Source organism: Alligator mississippiensis, chromosome 13, assembly GCF_030867095.1.
Source record: "Alligator mississippiensis isolate rAllMis1 chromosome 13, rAllMis1, whole genome shotgun sequence".
NCBI classification, from domain to species: domain Eukaryota; kingdom Metazoa; phylum Chordata; order Crocodylia; family Alligatoridae; genus Alligator; species Alligator mississippiensis.
The window spans coordinates 4,766,072-4,781,302 of record NC_081836.1 but is presented as its reverse complement, the minus strand read 5'-3'; the positions used below and the strand labels follow the sequence as shown (position 1 = coordinate 4,781,302).

At 47.6% G+C, this 15,231-nt stretch overlaps 1 protein-coding gene across 8 annotated transcripts in view; it reads left to right on the top strand.

Moving 5' to 3' along the window:
- The window catches only part of UBR4 (ubiquitin protein ligase E3 component n-recognin 4), a 100,334-nt gene extending 92,255 nt beyond the window's left edge, over positions 1-8,079 (top strand). For all 8 annotated transcript variants that reach the window (XM_059716536.1, XM_059716535.1, XM_059716531.1 and 5 more), the window contains 4 exons: positions 811-1,035; positions 5,009-5,099; positions 6,412-6,574; positions 7,668-8,079. In XM_059716536.1, the coding sequence (XP_059572519.1) occupies positions 811-1,035; positions 5,009-5,099; positions 6,412-6,574; positions 7,668-7,732 (544 nt within the window). In that variant the 3' untranslated portion in view covers positions 7,733-8,079. The remainder of the gene's footprint in view (positions 1-810; positions 1,036-5,008; positions 5,100-6,411; positions 6,575-7,667) is intronic.
- Positions 8,080-15,231: the final 7,152 nt, after the last annotated feature.

The following is a 15,231-nucleotide window of genomic DNA, read 5'->3' as shown; positions in this document are numbered from 1 at the left end:
GCATTATGCAGCTCATTGAAATGTTTTGTTTTTGTGGGGTTTCTTCAAAAGCAGTATTTTGTAGCTGCGCAGTCTCCACAGTTGCTATTAGCTGGCAAGCAGCTTCAGGACAAAGCGAATGAGAAGGCCGCAAGCCGTTGGACTGCTAAAGACTGTTCCCCTCTGCTGGGGATCCTGATTTCTCCATCACTGAGATGATGGGATTGGTTGTGAATTTCAGAACAAGCTAGCAGCGTCCTCTCCCATTCTGATCAGTCACTGATCAGCTTGTAGTATTTTATGATCCATGTTTACAAGGCCTGTGAATCTCTTACTCTCAGGTTGATTGGGCAGCTATAGGCAGCAATAAAGTTTATGCTTCTTTTCCCCCCATGAGAGAAGAAAACAAATCAGTTATATTTAACTGAAGTGCATCTCAGTTTTTGGTGTCGGCCTTGATTGCTACTATAAATAAATAGCACAAGCAGATACAAAGATCCAGCCACACCAAGGTCTAGGGGCAGGTGTTGTGTGCTGCCCATAGAGTAATTATTTTAGCTCCTGGGGCTGGAGTTGCTTCCTTTTTTTGCTTGAAAAGCCTAAAAGGCTTTTATAAGAATTGTTGCCCTCTAGTTGAGGGATGTGGACTGCCTTGTGTGAACCCCTCTGCTCCTTTGTCTGCTTAGTCTGGAGCAAACCACACTATAGATACAGAATAAAATGCTGGTGGCTTGTGAATTGTTATACAGAAATCAATCAGAGCGCTTTAGAGTGTTTACATGCAACAGCCGACTGCCTGGACTAAATGTACACGTGCGTTTTGTATTCCAGAACCCGAGCAACTTCCAGAGAGGAGAAAAACCTCCAGAGTTTTATGGAGCATCCCAAGGAGAAATGGGTGGAGAGTGCCTACGAGGTGGATGGGCCCCATTACTACACGGTTCTGGCCCTGCACATCCTGCCCCCGGAGAAGTGGAAAGCCATGCGGGTGGAGATCCTGAAGAGGCTCTTGGTTACCTCGCACGCGCGTGCGGTGTCGCCAGGGGGAGCCAGCAGGTTGGTAATCCCGGCAATCCCAGCCTTCCGTTCATTCCCACAGCTGTCTGGGGAACATACTCGTGTTACCTTCACACTCGTTAGAGTTGCATAGCAACAAATGCCGGATTGAGCAAAGGAATGTTTATGTTTTGGAAGAGTCAATATTAACCCTTTCTGTATGTGTTTGTATTTAAGTCCTGAGGACGCAGGAACATTTAATGATATGCCCTCATTAGGATGCACTTGTTCACTTGGGATTGCTTGGGTTTTCTTCCATACGGTTAGATATATTCCTTCCCCCACCCTATGAAAGAGGGCTTGAAATAGCAGTGTGCTTTGCACATTGCATTCACTTCCAGAGCTTTAAGCTGTATCTAGGGTGATGGTGATGATGAGAGAATAAAGTAGGGGAGAGCCGGTGGGTTAGAGATCACATCACTTAATCAGCGCTGCCTGCTGCTTAGCAGTGAGTGGGACTAAATGTATACGACAGCTTTAGCCACCCCTATCATGACTGGAGAAAATCTCTTGGAAAGGTCTGAAGGGCCTTTCTGAGACTTGATCTCCTTCCTTTTCTCCTAAAGGGAGCAGTTAAATTCAATTTGGTGTGTTACAGAACAGTGGAAAAAATGTCACTTAACTGGCACTGTTGAAGCTTTCTGGGGAAGATGCCGTACAGAAAATGGTTGTAAACAACTTAAAAGATCCTCTGGGAGGCATTCAAGTGGCACTGCCAAGCTGAGAAAAATTTGATCTAACTTCTCTCCCCCACAAAAAGAATTGCTGCTGGGGTTTGTTTTGTTTTTTCAAGCTGATACCAGCAGCATTGTAGCAACAGATGGCTGGCCATGGCTAACAGCAGAAAAAATATTCTGTGGGGAGGGGGGAATATTTAAATTCCAGTTTCTAAAAGGGTCATTTTTAAATAGCTTTCAGGATTACAAATAAATCTATATCTTGAGAATGGCCTTTTAGATGACTTACCAGTCTTTCTTTAAATAGTTGCTCCCATAATTATGTGCACGGCAATCTTGTTGGGTTACAGTAACATGCAACACGGCAAACATCTAAAGATAACGTTTCTGATGCATTTCGATAGCGCTGAAGTGGTCTCTGAGCCTTTAAGGGGCTGTCATCCACTGTATTGATTTCTTTTTAGTTTCTGCTGTTCAAGCTAAATCAGCCCTTGATTCATGTCTTACTGTCCATTTCCACTGCCTCTGCTCTGGAGCTCTGGGAAAACGGGTTTACTGCTGAAGGAGACACTGTCTCAGGGGTCTGGCTTCAGCGCTTCCACCTTCAGAGACAATAGGACCTGCAGTATTTCACTGTGTCTGCAGAGGAGCCTAGAAAAAATTATGGCCTTCTGTGCTTTGGTATGCATCTTTTGAGTGTAATACAGCTGGAAATCCCCAGTAAAATGCCTGGTCTTTTCTTTTCCTGTGTAACTAGTACACGATTAATATTTCTGAGCATGTGTACAATAAAAGTGCCTCAAAATCAGCATAGCAGAAAATCTGTCCCCTCTTTCCATATCCCCAAAACCTCAGAAAGAGCTGTGGTGGCTGGCTTTACAGGCATGTCGCAAGGATTCCTCAAGTGCCACCTCTTTCCTTTTGGGAAAAGCAGTCCTGTGCAGGCTGCATGGTCTGAGGCTGATGAACGAAGCGGTTAATGTAAATTCTCATCCAGATTCTGGTGGCAGGTGCCAACAGGTGTCTCTCTGCTCCCTTTAGCACAGACAGGAGCACAAAGCTGCCTTGCTCCATGTCAAGGAGCTGTCAAAGTTGCCGAGCTGATGCCTAACCTTCCCTTCTGTGTCTGATTAGCAAAGCTAAGAACCACATTAGGCAACTGCCATCTAACCCCTCCAGAAGCTACAATTGCCTACATGGTCAGTGGTATCAAAGGGCCCAGTCCCAAGAGGCAGCATGTGCCTGCAACTCTCTTGGATGCCCCAGCTTCAGACCCAAGGCTAAAAGAACCAACATTGAAAAGCCTGTTAGAAAGTTACCCTTGACTCCACTGGTACAAAATACCAACCAACGGCCGCACGCATTGAGTTAGGGCTGAACTGGGAACTCCGGCAAGAGAAATCCTGCAGACAAACTCTGCAGAATGCAGATGCTGTGGGAAGCTTGGGTGGGGGCGTCCTTTTGATTTCTCTGTCTTTGTTTCTGTCTCCAACCTTCATAAAATATTCATGAGAGACGCGCAGTTCCCAAAGTGTTAATGCCGAACTTGCTGCTGGAAATCCATGCATGGCTGATGAACCAGCTTACATTAATGAAAATATAGCAGCTATTATACCAAGGAGCTGCTCCAGATGGCAGCCACATAGACTTAACCCACAAGGGCCTTTTAGTTTTCAATTAAAGGAGCAGAGTCCAATGATATCAAAACCGCTCGCATGAAAAGAAATCGTCTCGACACTATGTGGCGATCGAGAATTATCTGTGCTCTGAGCTGCTGTTCTTCCCATGGAAATTTAGTCACCTTTACTAATTGGTTTTCCTTTAAATAATTAAGCCTGGCTGCACCAGCGGGCTGCCACCTACCAAGCCACATAGGACAGGGAAAGGGAAGATCGCTTGCCCCCACCCCACACGTGTGGTTTCTTAGAACGGAGGTTGTAGCCCAATATCGGTGATGGATTGCAGCTCTGTGTGTCATCCAAAGGAGTCCTTTTCTCCTGTGCTAATTTGCATCAGTGGTAGCTGAACTGATTGTGAATTCATGTCATGGAGGGTGTTAGACTCCTTTAAAGTGACCAAGAGGAAGCAGCCGGTAGTGAAGAAAGGCAGGTGAGCCTATAAGAATTTCTGCAAGAAAACTGCAAACCCATTAGTGTTGGTAGGAGCTCTCACCTTGCCACCACCTGCAAGTCATTATCTCATATTTTCTCCTTGTAAAAGCCAGCCAAAGGGGAGTTATGCCAGCCTTTGCTACTCTTGTGGTTGCATAGTAGTTCCCCAGGTAGATACTGAAGTGCCCAAAGCTAAATCAGGCTGCCTCTTGGGACAGTTGTAGAGTTGAGGAAAGTGAACCAAGATGGAAATTCCCATATTTGTTAGTGGGTTTCCATTCTGTTTCCAGAGGTGGGAGTGATGTGGTCTTGGGCTGGTGGAACAGTCGGTGAGAGGTCTTCATCCCCCCACTATGGAGCAAGGATGTGCTGCGAAATGTGTTGTCTTGAGACAGCGTAGCGCACGACATGGATGCAGTTAGGACCCTGAATATAGCCACATCTACAGGCTCCCAGGTTGAGTGCTGTTTTGTGATCGGCGTCCTTGGAGGACTCAAGTCTGTCTCTTTGCAAGTAACGCCATAAATGACCAACAAACTAGGAAGAACTTCTATTTCTTTGTGCATCTGAGAGTCTTTTGCATATAGTCCTTTCTCACTTTTGCCGCATGGAATTGAACATGTTAACAACTGTGTCAAACTGAGCCAGTCAGAACAGAAGGGGACTATTGGGACCTTTCATGTCACCAGGTAAAGGATGTAACAACCTGCCAAGCAGGTCCAGGAACAAGTACCGAAAGTTCCAAGATTTGTTCCACGCTCATTCACTGCATCAAAACCGTTCGCTCAGGGGGCTGCATGGCTCAGGCACCGAAGCACTGAACTGTGGGGCTGCAGAATCTTTTCGCAGCTCTGCTGTGGACTTGCTCTGCCGTCTTGGGTGAATACTTCCGTTTTCGCAGGCTATGAAATGGGAGGTGTTAGCTGACCTGTCTAGATGCAGCTTGCAAGGCAGCTTACCAGTGCAAGGAAATCTATGTTCAGAGGTCTAAGCCTAGACTAGTATGGCGATGCTAAACGGTTGTTCAACATCCTGCTGCACAGAACAAAGCGTATTCACAGCAACATTCCCCCTGTGTATTATTGATAGGCTTTTTGGCTGTTAGCGCTTTCATGCTATTCATCAAATGGGTTATAAAGCAGAGTAAAGTGATTAACTCAAAGCCTGATTCTACTTTCCTCCTAGGCTGACAGATAAGACAGTGAAGGAATACTCAACATATCGCTCTGGCCTTCTCTTCTGGGCCCTCGTAGATCTCATTTACAACATGTTCAAGGTATGTTCTGTCTGGTTCTCTGTGTGGGATGTTAAAGCCAGCCGGTCAGCTTTCTGGGCTGCAGTGTGGCTGTACTTCTGCCTTTGCCGGTCTGCTCTTCACAGATTCACAGAAGTTTAGGGCTGGGAGGGACCTCGTGAGATCATAGACTGCTGGGGTCAAATAACCGCAGCAAGGTGTGCATCCATTTGGGGCTGCAGCCCAGTCCCTTCCAACTCCAGGGATCCCCGCAGCCCCCTGCTACAGCTCAGCCCCCACCCCGCCCCAGAGCCCCCCCTACAACATAGCCTCCTAGAAGCTCCCCCAGCCCCCCCATATAACCCCTTCCCTGACTTCATCCCCAGCCCCCCCTGCCCTGACGCAGCTCCTGCAGTGCCCACGTGCTCTTCCTCCAGCCCAGAGAGTCCCCTCCTCTGCTGCCACGACTGCTGTCCTATGGGGAAGGGCATCCCCCCATTGTAAGATTAGGGTGGGCTCTAAAGTGGGGGGGTTCCACGTGCTTCTACTCTGCACCCCCCCAGCAGTGATAATGTTAACAGCCCAACTGAGGCAATGCTCTTCATTGGGTGCCCATGGGCAGGGCTGGAGGAGTCCATAGGGGGGGGGGGGGCACATTAGGATGCCCACTCAGACAGGCCACGAGTCTCCTGGAGCCACAGCTCATCGGCTTGCGGGGCAACAGAGCAGCATTGATCCTTTAAAGAGTAGGCAGAGCTTTAAGCCCTGTCTTCAAAGACGGTAGTAAATTTGAAATTCGGCTTATAAGAACGGGAGGGCTGGCACTGATGTGTGGTTGTGCCCATGCGCGTCCCCCAGCTATTTCCCATCTGAAGAACCTAGACTTTCCCCATTCCTCTTCCTGTTTTCCTGTCCTCCATCCAGCTGTTGGTTTGTGCCCTAGAACTAGTCGTAGGAATCCTTTTCTTTGCAGGGTAGGGAGGAAATGGAGGCTCTAGGCAGTTGCTTGGGGTGGCTGAAGGGTATGTAAGATGCAGCCTTCCTTTAGGAAGTACGGGGTACATACTGCTTTCTCCCCAGAGAACAAACATTCAATAGGATGAAGAGGGGAAAGAAAAGGCCTGGGAATTTTGTTCGAGTTCTATGCTAGACGAGTAGAAAGGCTGGGCACTAGGCAACTTTTCCACGCGGCATGTTTACAAGGAGCAGAAAAGCTAAACCTAAAGGCCCCGCTTCAGAACAAGCCTGTGCTGCCTTGAGACGAGGCAGCAGGGTTTTTGAACCATGCGTTTTCTCAGCAGTTTCTTCTGCAGGTTGACAGGAGGTGACTTGACCCTTTTCTCCCCTTCTGTAGAAGGTGCCTACCAGTAACACAGAGGGAGGCTGGTCCTACTCTCTGGCGGAATTTATACGACACAACGACATGCCGATACACGAAGCTGCAGACAAAGCCCTGAAAACCTTCCAGGAGGAGTTCATGCCAGTTGAAACCTTTTCTGAATTTCTGGATGTGGCTGGTCAGTGTTTAGCTTTACCTTTTATAGACTCTTTCATGTAACTTGTGACTCTCAGTTGGTTGAGACCAGCGTTGCAGACGCTTGCTTTGGGCAGAACGTGTGACTGAGACATGGGATTAATTAGAGCTGCTGCACAGGCCACTCTGGGGAGTTTTCTGTGCCTGATCTGCACGTTCCTCTCCAGGGTGAAATCGGTTGGTTTCCTATGCTCTCCCCTGCCCCTGCAGTTTCCCTCTCTGCAGAGAGGTGATAAATGCTCTTATTTTGTAAAGGGCTTTGACACCCACAGTTGAAGGGTGCTACTGGGCATAGGTGGTGTAAGAGCGGCTGCTGCTGTTGTAATGTGATGGAAAGTAATTTCATGAGACTGTGACCCCTTCCCCCTCATGAACTGCATCTGCTCCTGTTAATGCTTCCAGTATCCCCAGGAAAAGAGAGGGGGCCCCACTGGGGAGCCGCTCTCGGCTGCTCTGTCCTCACCAGTAGTTATGTTGCTGCAGAGCAGTCTCTCTTAGCCACCATCCGGCTCCTGGAGCTGCTACATCAGCTGTCTAGCAGAGGATGCCAGTTCCTTCATATAACATCTAGACTGCATTAGCTCCTGATGCCTCTCCCAGCTGCTCCCTAAGCACCCAGCATTTCGCTGGGGAGCTAAGCAAAAGTTTGAACCTGTAACAAGGTCTTGGCTGAAATCCCCTTCGCAGACATCAGTGCTTGCCCTGGGGTAGCTGCACCCGTCTGACATGCAGCCGCACACTGCAGCGTGCACATTAGCAGCTCACCCTTTGGACGCTGACATAGCGCAAGTTGCACCCGGGCTCTTGCCAACGGCTGGCTGATGGCACTGATGGTCAGAGCCAAGTCCACGGGTTAACGAACTTGAACCGAAATGGGCTTGCTGTTCTCGGGTATCCGCTGGCATAGACTTGCCTCGAAACCTATTCCGAGTGGCTTTTCCACAGCAGGCCTGCAGTTTTGTTCACATGCCTTTGAAATCCAGCTTCAGGTTGCAGCAGATGTCTGATGATTCAGAAGAGCTTATTCAGCCCCTCACTAACTGCTCTGTACCCTTTTTTTTGTATTTTTTTTTAAGGACTCTTAACGGAAATCAGCGACCCCGACAGCTTCCTCAAGGATCTCTTGAACTCCATCCCCTGAGCCTCCTGCACAGATCAGCAGCATGTTACGATCTACAGTAGTTCTCCTCCCACCCTTTGTGTCCCTCCCCATGCGGTCTTTCCTTCCCCTCAGGAGCGCTGCAGGTTGTTTTTTGGGGGGGGTTGTTTTTGTTGTTTTGTTTTTATTTTCTACACCTTTGGGGGTGGGTTTCTTGCAGTGATTTTGGGATTTAGACTTGTTTTATCTTGTATTTCAATGCTTCTCTCTGTAAAGCCTGTGTATTCCAGGTGGTTGAAGGAACTTGTACAGACTGAGGAATGCAAAGCACTCGATCTTAACGCTTTAATGTGCACCTCTGAAATTCAATAAATTAAACAAACAGGCAAGCTGGGTCAGCCTAGTATTTTAACCAGACAGCAGCGGCCTAAATACCAGGTTCCTTTCGTTTCTTGTATCTCTGAGCTGCTTCTATCATTGCAATTCACTCGGAGTTCAGAGCAGATTGCTCTCTTCAACCCGAAGCGTGACTAGGCAGCACGTGAGCAGGCTGGTAGCAGCTGAGGAAATGGACTTACACGACAAACTGACTTTATAAAACGGATTCCTTTCTCTTGAAGCCCGAAGCCCGTGAAATGCCAGTGCAGCATGTTGCTTGATCCCTTCCTATTTAAAACAGAGTAGAGGGGTCACCGTTGCTCCTTTTTCTGCCTTTCACGTGACTCCTCTCACTGAGCCTGCCGGTATTTAATAGAAGTGATTGATGCATGTTGCGTATCAAGATCTTTCTAGGTTTCCGTTCTCTCTAGGGCTGTATTCAAAACAAGACAGCACACTTATGGGTTGGAGTAACTTACTGTTCTGGAAGATGCTCCCCCTAAGGGGGTTGTTGAGGGAAATGAGCCACTTTTCCAATTCAGACCTCTTCCTTCCTACCTGGTAAAGTTTGGGTCCCTCGGGGCTCCTATACACGTGCAGGGAGCCTGCTTGGATGTGCTGTAATTCCAGCCTTGAGTCTGCCGGAGCATGGAAATTAATGTGCTCCAGCAGCATCCAGCGTCACGTGCATCAGTGTCCTCGCGCTGCAAAATGGAGACAGGCGCTTTAAACTAAAGCTCATTCAACCCCCCCACCTCCCGAAGCATGTGTATAAACGCCCTTGGAGAATAGATCTGACGGGGCTCTCGAGGTGGCTGCCAGTCCGGTTGATGGCACATGGCATTCTGTGGTGCAGCTCTGGCTTGAATCCGGACACCTGCTTGTTTGAATACAGCCTTGTCTCTTTTCACCAAGTCATGCATGTTGGTAACTTACCTTTGCCATCAACTCTGCTGTCCTGTAACCGGCCAAAGTCTGGTTCATCTGGAACCCAATAAAGCTTTCGTCATCCTTCTGGTCTCTGTATGCACTTGAATTTCAACCAGCCCTGCTCAGTGGGTGTCCCATAAAGTAGTTTAGGGATTGCCTAACTAAAGCAGACCATCCAAGGCTGTTCATTAGTCTTGGGCATGTACTGATTTGAACATGGGTGGAGGAGCAATCTGTGTGCTCAGCTGCCTCCATGGGAGGCCTGGTGTTTGTGGGCGTCACTCCTGCTCCAGTAGTCCAGTGACATTCTTTGCAGCAAGCACCAAGTAGCCAAACAAACAGTGGGGGCTATGTGCTAAATACACTTCCAGGCAAGGTGTTCGGCAGGAGAGGTTTCGATGCCACAAACTAAGCTGTACTTATCACTGGGTAATTCTGCCTTCCCCTGTAAGGCACAGATAGCAGTGGTGGAGGAGTGAGTGTTCAGAGACATTTAAACCTTGCTCCCTGCTTATGAGACTGGCACCGAAAGAGGATAGTTCTTTCGGCTTGGGAAAGCTGCACACCGGGTTAGATGAGCAACCTCCCCTTCTCTTGGCAAAGCTGCGGAAGGTCAGAGGTGGTAGTCTCCAATCTGTTCCCTCCAAATCACAGCCTTCGATGCCCATGACACAAACACTACGACAAAACGCCAATGCGTTCTGTGCAGTAGCACTCTTGACACACCAGTCCATGCTGTCTTCCAAAGGCAGACACTGGCAATGCATTGAGTTTCTTTAACAAGTTCATGAAAATGCATTTCTGAAAGAAGAACCTCGTCACAAGCTGATTCTCACTTTCCCTGGGAGTGCAGATCGGTGTTACCTTCCACTCTGCTCAGAAACAGGCACATCAGATTCGCAGCATCCGTGTTAACTCGTAAAAACATGGTTTAGCGTTTGACAGTACAGGCAGTCCTCGGACTTATGACACAATTGGTTCCTGAAAACCTTGTCTTAAGTCGAAACGTTGTAACTCGGAACCAATATTCTCATCGGAAACAATGTTCTGAATGGGGGGGATTTGTTCCTGAACTATTTTCACCAAAAATACCCCAGAAGTTTGTACTTAATCAATTCTAGATGCGTAATATAACTACTTTAATATATTTATATTGTAAATAGCGATCACTGATTTGGAAGGATTTCTTTGAGGTGACTTTGGACTTTTTGAAGGGTTCTTGGCTGGAGTCTTCTCAGGAGTCCTGGCTGCAGGTTTTTCTGGAGTCTTGTTTGCTTTCTTAAAGGAAGTGTCCAAGCAAGTTTGGACAGATGTTCTCCAGGGAGATGAGCAACGCAGCGAACTTGTTCGCTGGCGTGGTGTTGCATCGGATCAAGCGTTGCGAGATGAAACTGACGTCAGAAAGTGAAACAGGGTGTCCGTTTATAAACGTTGTAAGTCGAGGACTGCCTGTATTCTGAAAAACACTTGCTGCTGCTTTCCGTCCATCTTGCTTTCCTCACTCCTCCAATCCCTTCTTACCCTTCCGTGACCAGAGCCCCTGTCGGTTTAGCGCGCTTCCCCGTCTACAGAACGCTTAAGCTTTAATTTCTCCGCATGTTTTCGTTGCATAATGTTTGGCAGCTCTTTCCGCTGCCGAAGGTGTACTCTTGATGTGGTTTAGCCAAGCTCGAGGGTAAACTGCCTGCATAAACAAAGCGGTGCTACCTGCTCCTGAGGCCTTCTCACGTGGCTCTGTGGGAGAGGCCTCACGTTTCTCTCCTGTGGAGTTAGCCTGCCAGGCAACACATCTGCCTCTGCTTGAAAAACTCACCTTGTTGACATGATCTTTAGGTACAGCAAAAAATCTCCAAATTATATATATTTTACAGGTCTCATTTCTCACTGCCCCCTTGCCCAGTATCTCTCATGTTTTCTAGCCACAGACCCGTGTTCCTGAAGTCTGGCTTACCTATACTTACCCTGGCAGACTCCTTTCACTGGCATGGTTTGTTCCCTGTGTGCTACTGGCTGAAGGTGCTCAAGCAAACAACTTCAGCTACCAGAAGCTGTTCCTTCCCTAAGGGAGGTTACCAGGTTTGCTGTGCCACCAAAGCTTTCAGTGTAGGCCTACCCTTAAACTTACCAGCTGCCTTTCGATCGTGCTGTATATGCCTCCTGGGTTTTGTCTGCGCTGGTCTTAATGGTCTGTGTTGAAATGTAGCAAAATTAGTACAAAGTTTTGTAGAGATGCTACTTTTAGTTAAAATAGATTCCTTACAGAATAGCTGAAGTTGTAATGGACCTGGCAACAGATTTGCTAACAGTGGGTCTTACAGGTCAAAGTAAAATTTTGTTTCTGAAAACAGCAACTTTTTTACATGCAGTGCTAGTACGTGCTAGCTGCCTTGGTGTGGACTCTGACTTACGAGATCTGCTTCATTTCTGACCTCTATGGAAGAAACCCTTCCCCCAAAGCCAAATCTGAGATGGCTGCAAAGGGCAGTCCCCCTAGGACAAACCAAGTAGCTTGGTTAGTAGCCAACACGTTGTCAATGGTGCCTCAGAGAGAGAACAAAGACATGGTCCCTGCCCCAGGCACTTACATTAACAGCAATATTCTCATCTTTCAAGGCTGCTCAACTGGGAAAGGTCCTTTAGGCTGAATTAAGTGGTTGCCTTGGCTGGAACTGCAATGCTAGATTTCCAATTGCGTCAAATGCTGCTGCGGACGGTATAAAACCGAACACGTGAGCAGCCCGGAGCCGGGGGTTGCTAATTGGCAGAGATTTGGCAAGGAGGTTCTCAGACGCTAACAAAATGTGACTTTTGATTACTTTAATTGTCTTCATTAGCAAATTTAAGAGCAGTCCCTTTTCGTATGCCAGCAGTTTGCGCACTCCAAAGACTTCTAGTTCTTGTTCTCTTCTCCCACGTCTGCGCGGGAAACCACCTTTAGAAGTCGTGGAATTAGCATTCAGCTCACAACAGCCCTTGCGCTGATGAGGCTGGAATTCATCAACTCCCCAAAAGCTCTCCCTCTAATGAGGCCGTCACCCCTTGTGAGTAATCACTGATGAATTTCAAATCGGTCGTAGGAGAATACGAAGGCCTGGCCGGCTTAGCTGAGGGCTCCATTTGGATTTCAGTGCAGTAAGGGGACAAGGAGCTTGTCTGCCCCCAGCCCACCCCCAGGTCAGCTTTTCTGCTCCCCAGTCTCCCTGCTCTGGCTATAATCAAATGCTTTGCAGTTTGTGTGTGGTGTCCGCTCTGTTCCAGACCACTAACTGCTGCTGCTTTGCAAAGAAATTGAGCCCTTGACCTTTCCTCAGCTTAATTATGGCTCCTCCTTGTTTTTCACAATAGCTTTCTTAGTCCGATCCCATCCATTTGGCTGGTGTTCTTTAAATTGCCTTCCTGAAGTCAGACGAATGCAGATCTTCAGGCTCCCAGGTTGTAGCTGTATTGGTCTAGAGGAAAATGCAATCAGGACTCATGGCAGAGGTGATGTCTTTTTTACAGTCTTTTCTCTGATGCCTGAAGAAGGGTGTTTATGCCCGAAAGCTTGCAATTAAATTATTTTTTTGCAAAAATCTAGCTGGTCTAATAAAAGATATCACCTCTACCATGAGTCCTGATTGATCTTTAGGCTCTACGCTTAAATCCTCCCCTCTGGCACTCCACCATGTCAGAAGCCTTGCGGAAAAGTGACACAGAGCATGCGTCGTATTGCTTCCACGTCCTCCCTGGACTCTAGAGCAGGTTAGTCTATCTGTATTATTAACATAAGCACCCTGTGGTTTCTTCTGCGTGCTTTCTCTCAGCCCAATGCCCTAAAGCATTTCCAAGCGGTGAATGGCCACTGCTTAGCACAAACTCACCACAAACTGCAGCGTTTTAAACAACCTCGTACACTTTCTCTGAGTTTCCAATGATGTACAGGCAACAGCAACAAGGTGAGGGGATAAACCAGTCGCCTCCAAACACCCCAGTGCCAGCCAAGCTTGGGGTTGGTTATTGGCAGAAAGCACCAGCTGCAATTTTGCTTAATAGTGAGAATCCTGAGCTGTGCACTCTGCTCGGGATAAGGACTCAGACCCCTTGCTTACTTGACATGCGTAGAAGACAAAGTAAACTGATTTAGGTCTCGAGTAGGGCCTGGGACTAGCATGACAATGGGGAGATGCAGGAAGAGCTGTAGCACTGGTTTATCTTCAAGATCCAGCATGCTTCAGGGGATGCAGTATCACTGCAAAGGCTTGTTCCTTCCTTCTTAAGTGCTGACATATGGCGAACCAGATTTGATTCCATCTGTCCTAATGAAGCATTTTGTTGAAGGGGGCAGGGGATGCTTTTCAAATGATCATAAAAGAGTTTGGCCCCTGGTTTCCTATGGGAAAACCCAGATGTCCCAAAAGCCAAATGGTTGCTGCTAGGCTGAACAGCCCTCACCCCTTCTACCCGGGGAGTCAAACGGCAGATCCTATGCAGTACTCGACATCCAGGGCGCAAGCTGAATGCTACCACTGTCTTCCTTTGTCAGCAGAGCCTTCCACGTCTGCTGCTGTTAAAACAGGCCTCTGGCCACTTTGTCCCTTATACACACGCACCTACCTCAAGTCTTGGTGTTTGTCATGTTGCATCTGGTTTCTACACACATCTCTACTGATGCAGTTTTCCGAGCTTCCTTCCATTAAGCCGTGCTCATGTTTATAAGTGCTGTTAGCCTCTGCTGGTCTAGACAGCTGCAGCAAACAGCTATGGCTCCTGTTACCTAAGTAGTGCTCTTTGGATCCTGGATGACTTGACAACTCTGCAATCTCAGTGCCAGAGGAAATGAAAGATGTGGCTCCTCCGCACAACTCCCTCCTCTTTATCATGTTCCTTTAACATTCACATTGGCTTGCGGCAGATTAAAATCCCCATGTGCTTTCCTTATCTTTAATGGGACCTATTGCATCTCCTAGAAAACTTCAACACCCTGGTCCTGGAGAGTGCTGAATAGAGAGAGACTTGGCTTCTTGCCCCTCACTACTTCAGTGAATCTCAACACTTCTGTTAAAATCACCTCTACCCACAGCCTGTGGCCTGTTGCCAGTGCCCTTACTCCTGTGTTGTCCAAACGCCCCTGTAGTTCCAGGGTACCACTGTCCTTGGTGTAGGATTAATGAATAAGGCAACCCAAACACAGGCCCCATCCCAAGAGTTACGACCACTTTCTCCCTTCAGAATCTCTAACCCAAGTACTGCAGTCAAATTGCTTTAATTCTTATTTGTATTAATATGTTAATTGAATTTCTCTGCCTGGGTCATCAGAGCTTGACGTATCTCATCAACTTTGCTGGAAGCATCAGGAGAAAAAATCCCATGCAGTTGTGGGACCTTGTTTGCTGTCTTTTAACAAGCCTGTCTGGTTTATCAAGCGTTCTTTTGCAGTTGCTTCCTGCTGTTGACTTGGAGGATAAAAATACTGCGCACATCTAGAATCACTTTTAAAGAAGGATCTCCAAAGGGTTTTTAAAACCACCAAGGAAGCCTCCCAGTACGTCAAGGAGGCACATAAGATGTGTTCCCAGTTTTGCAGCTGGAAAACAAAGATGACAGAAAATGAAGCAACTTTGAGATTGTTCAGCAGGCCTGGGGCAGATATAGGAATAGGACCTCTGATCCCCTTTCTGTTGGGAGTGGAGGAGGAGAAGGGCAGAGAAAAAAAAACACCACCACAAGCAAACCAAATGTTTTTAAGGTGTCCAGTCTGGCTCTCAAAAAGTGAAGAATTGATTCACTGGTCATGTGAACTTCCTGCACAGACCTAATGCATCTCATTGCTGAGTTGCATCTCCCTTTGCTACATCAGTCTTGCTGTGCTGTCGAGTCCAGATTCTCAAGTTGCCTTCAACTTTCTATTTCAAAAGATGACTGTGTAGCATACCACGCCATACAGGGCGAGGAGCAGAGGTGCAAGAAAAAGCTCGCTCCATTCTTTGCAAGTTCCCGGTACAGCATGTGTATCCTGGTGTGGCGGTGCCTTTAGAAAGCTCGTTTCCAAAATGTGTCACGTTTATGCTACATGCTTGATTCTAGACCAAGTCTCGGATTGGCCTATACATGCTCCAGTTGCTTGATTCATACCCAACCCTTCTTAGAACAACAGGAAATGTTCACTGTTGCCATAGTGACAGTGGGATATTAATCATCCGGGGTGATGATTAATACAGCATGGGTACGGGTGGGGGGGAAAGAGCAGAGAACAT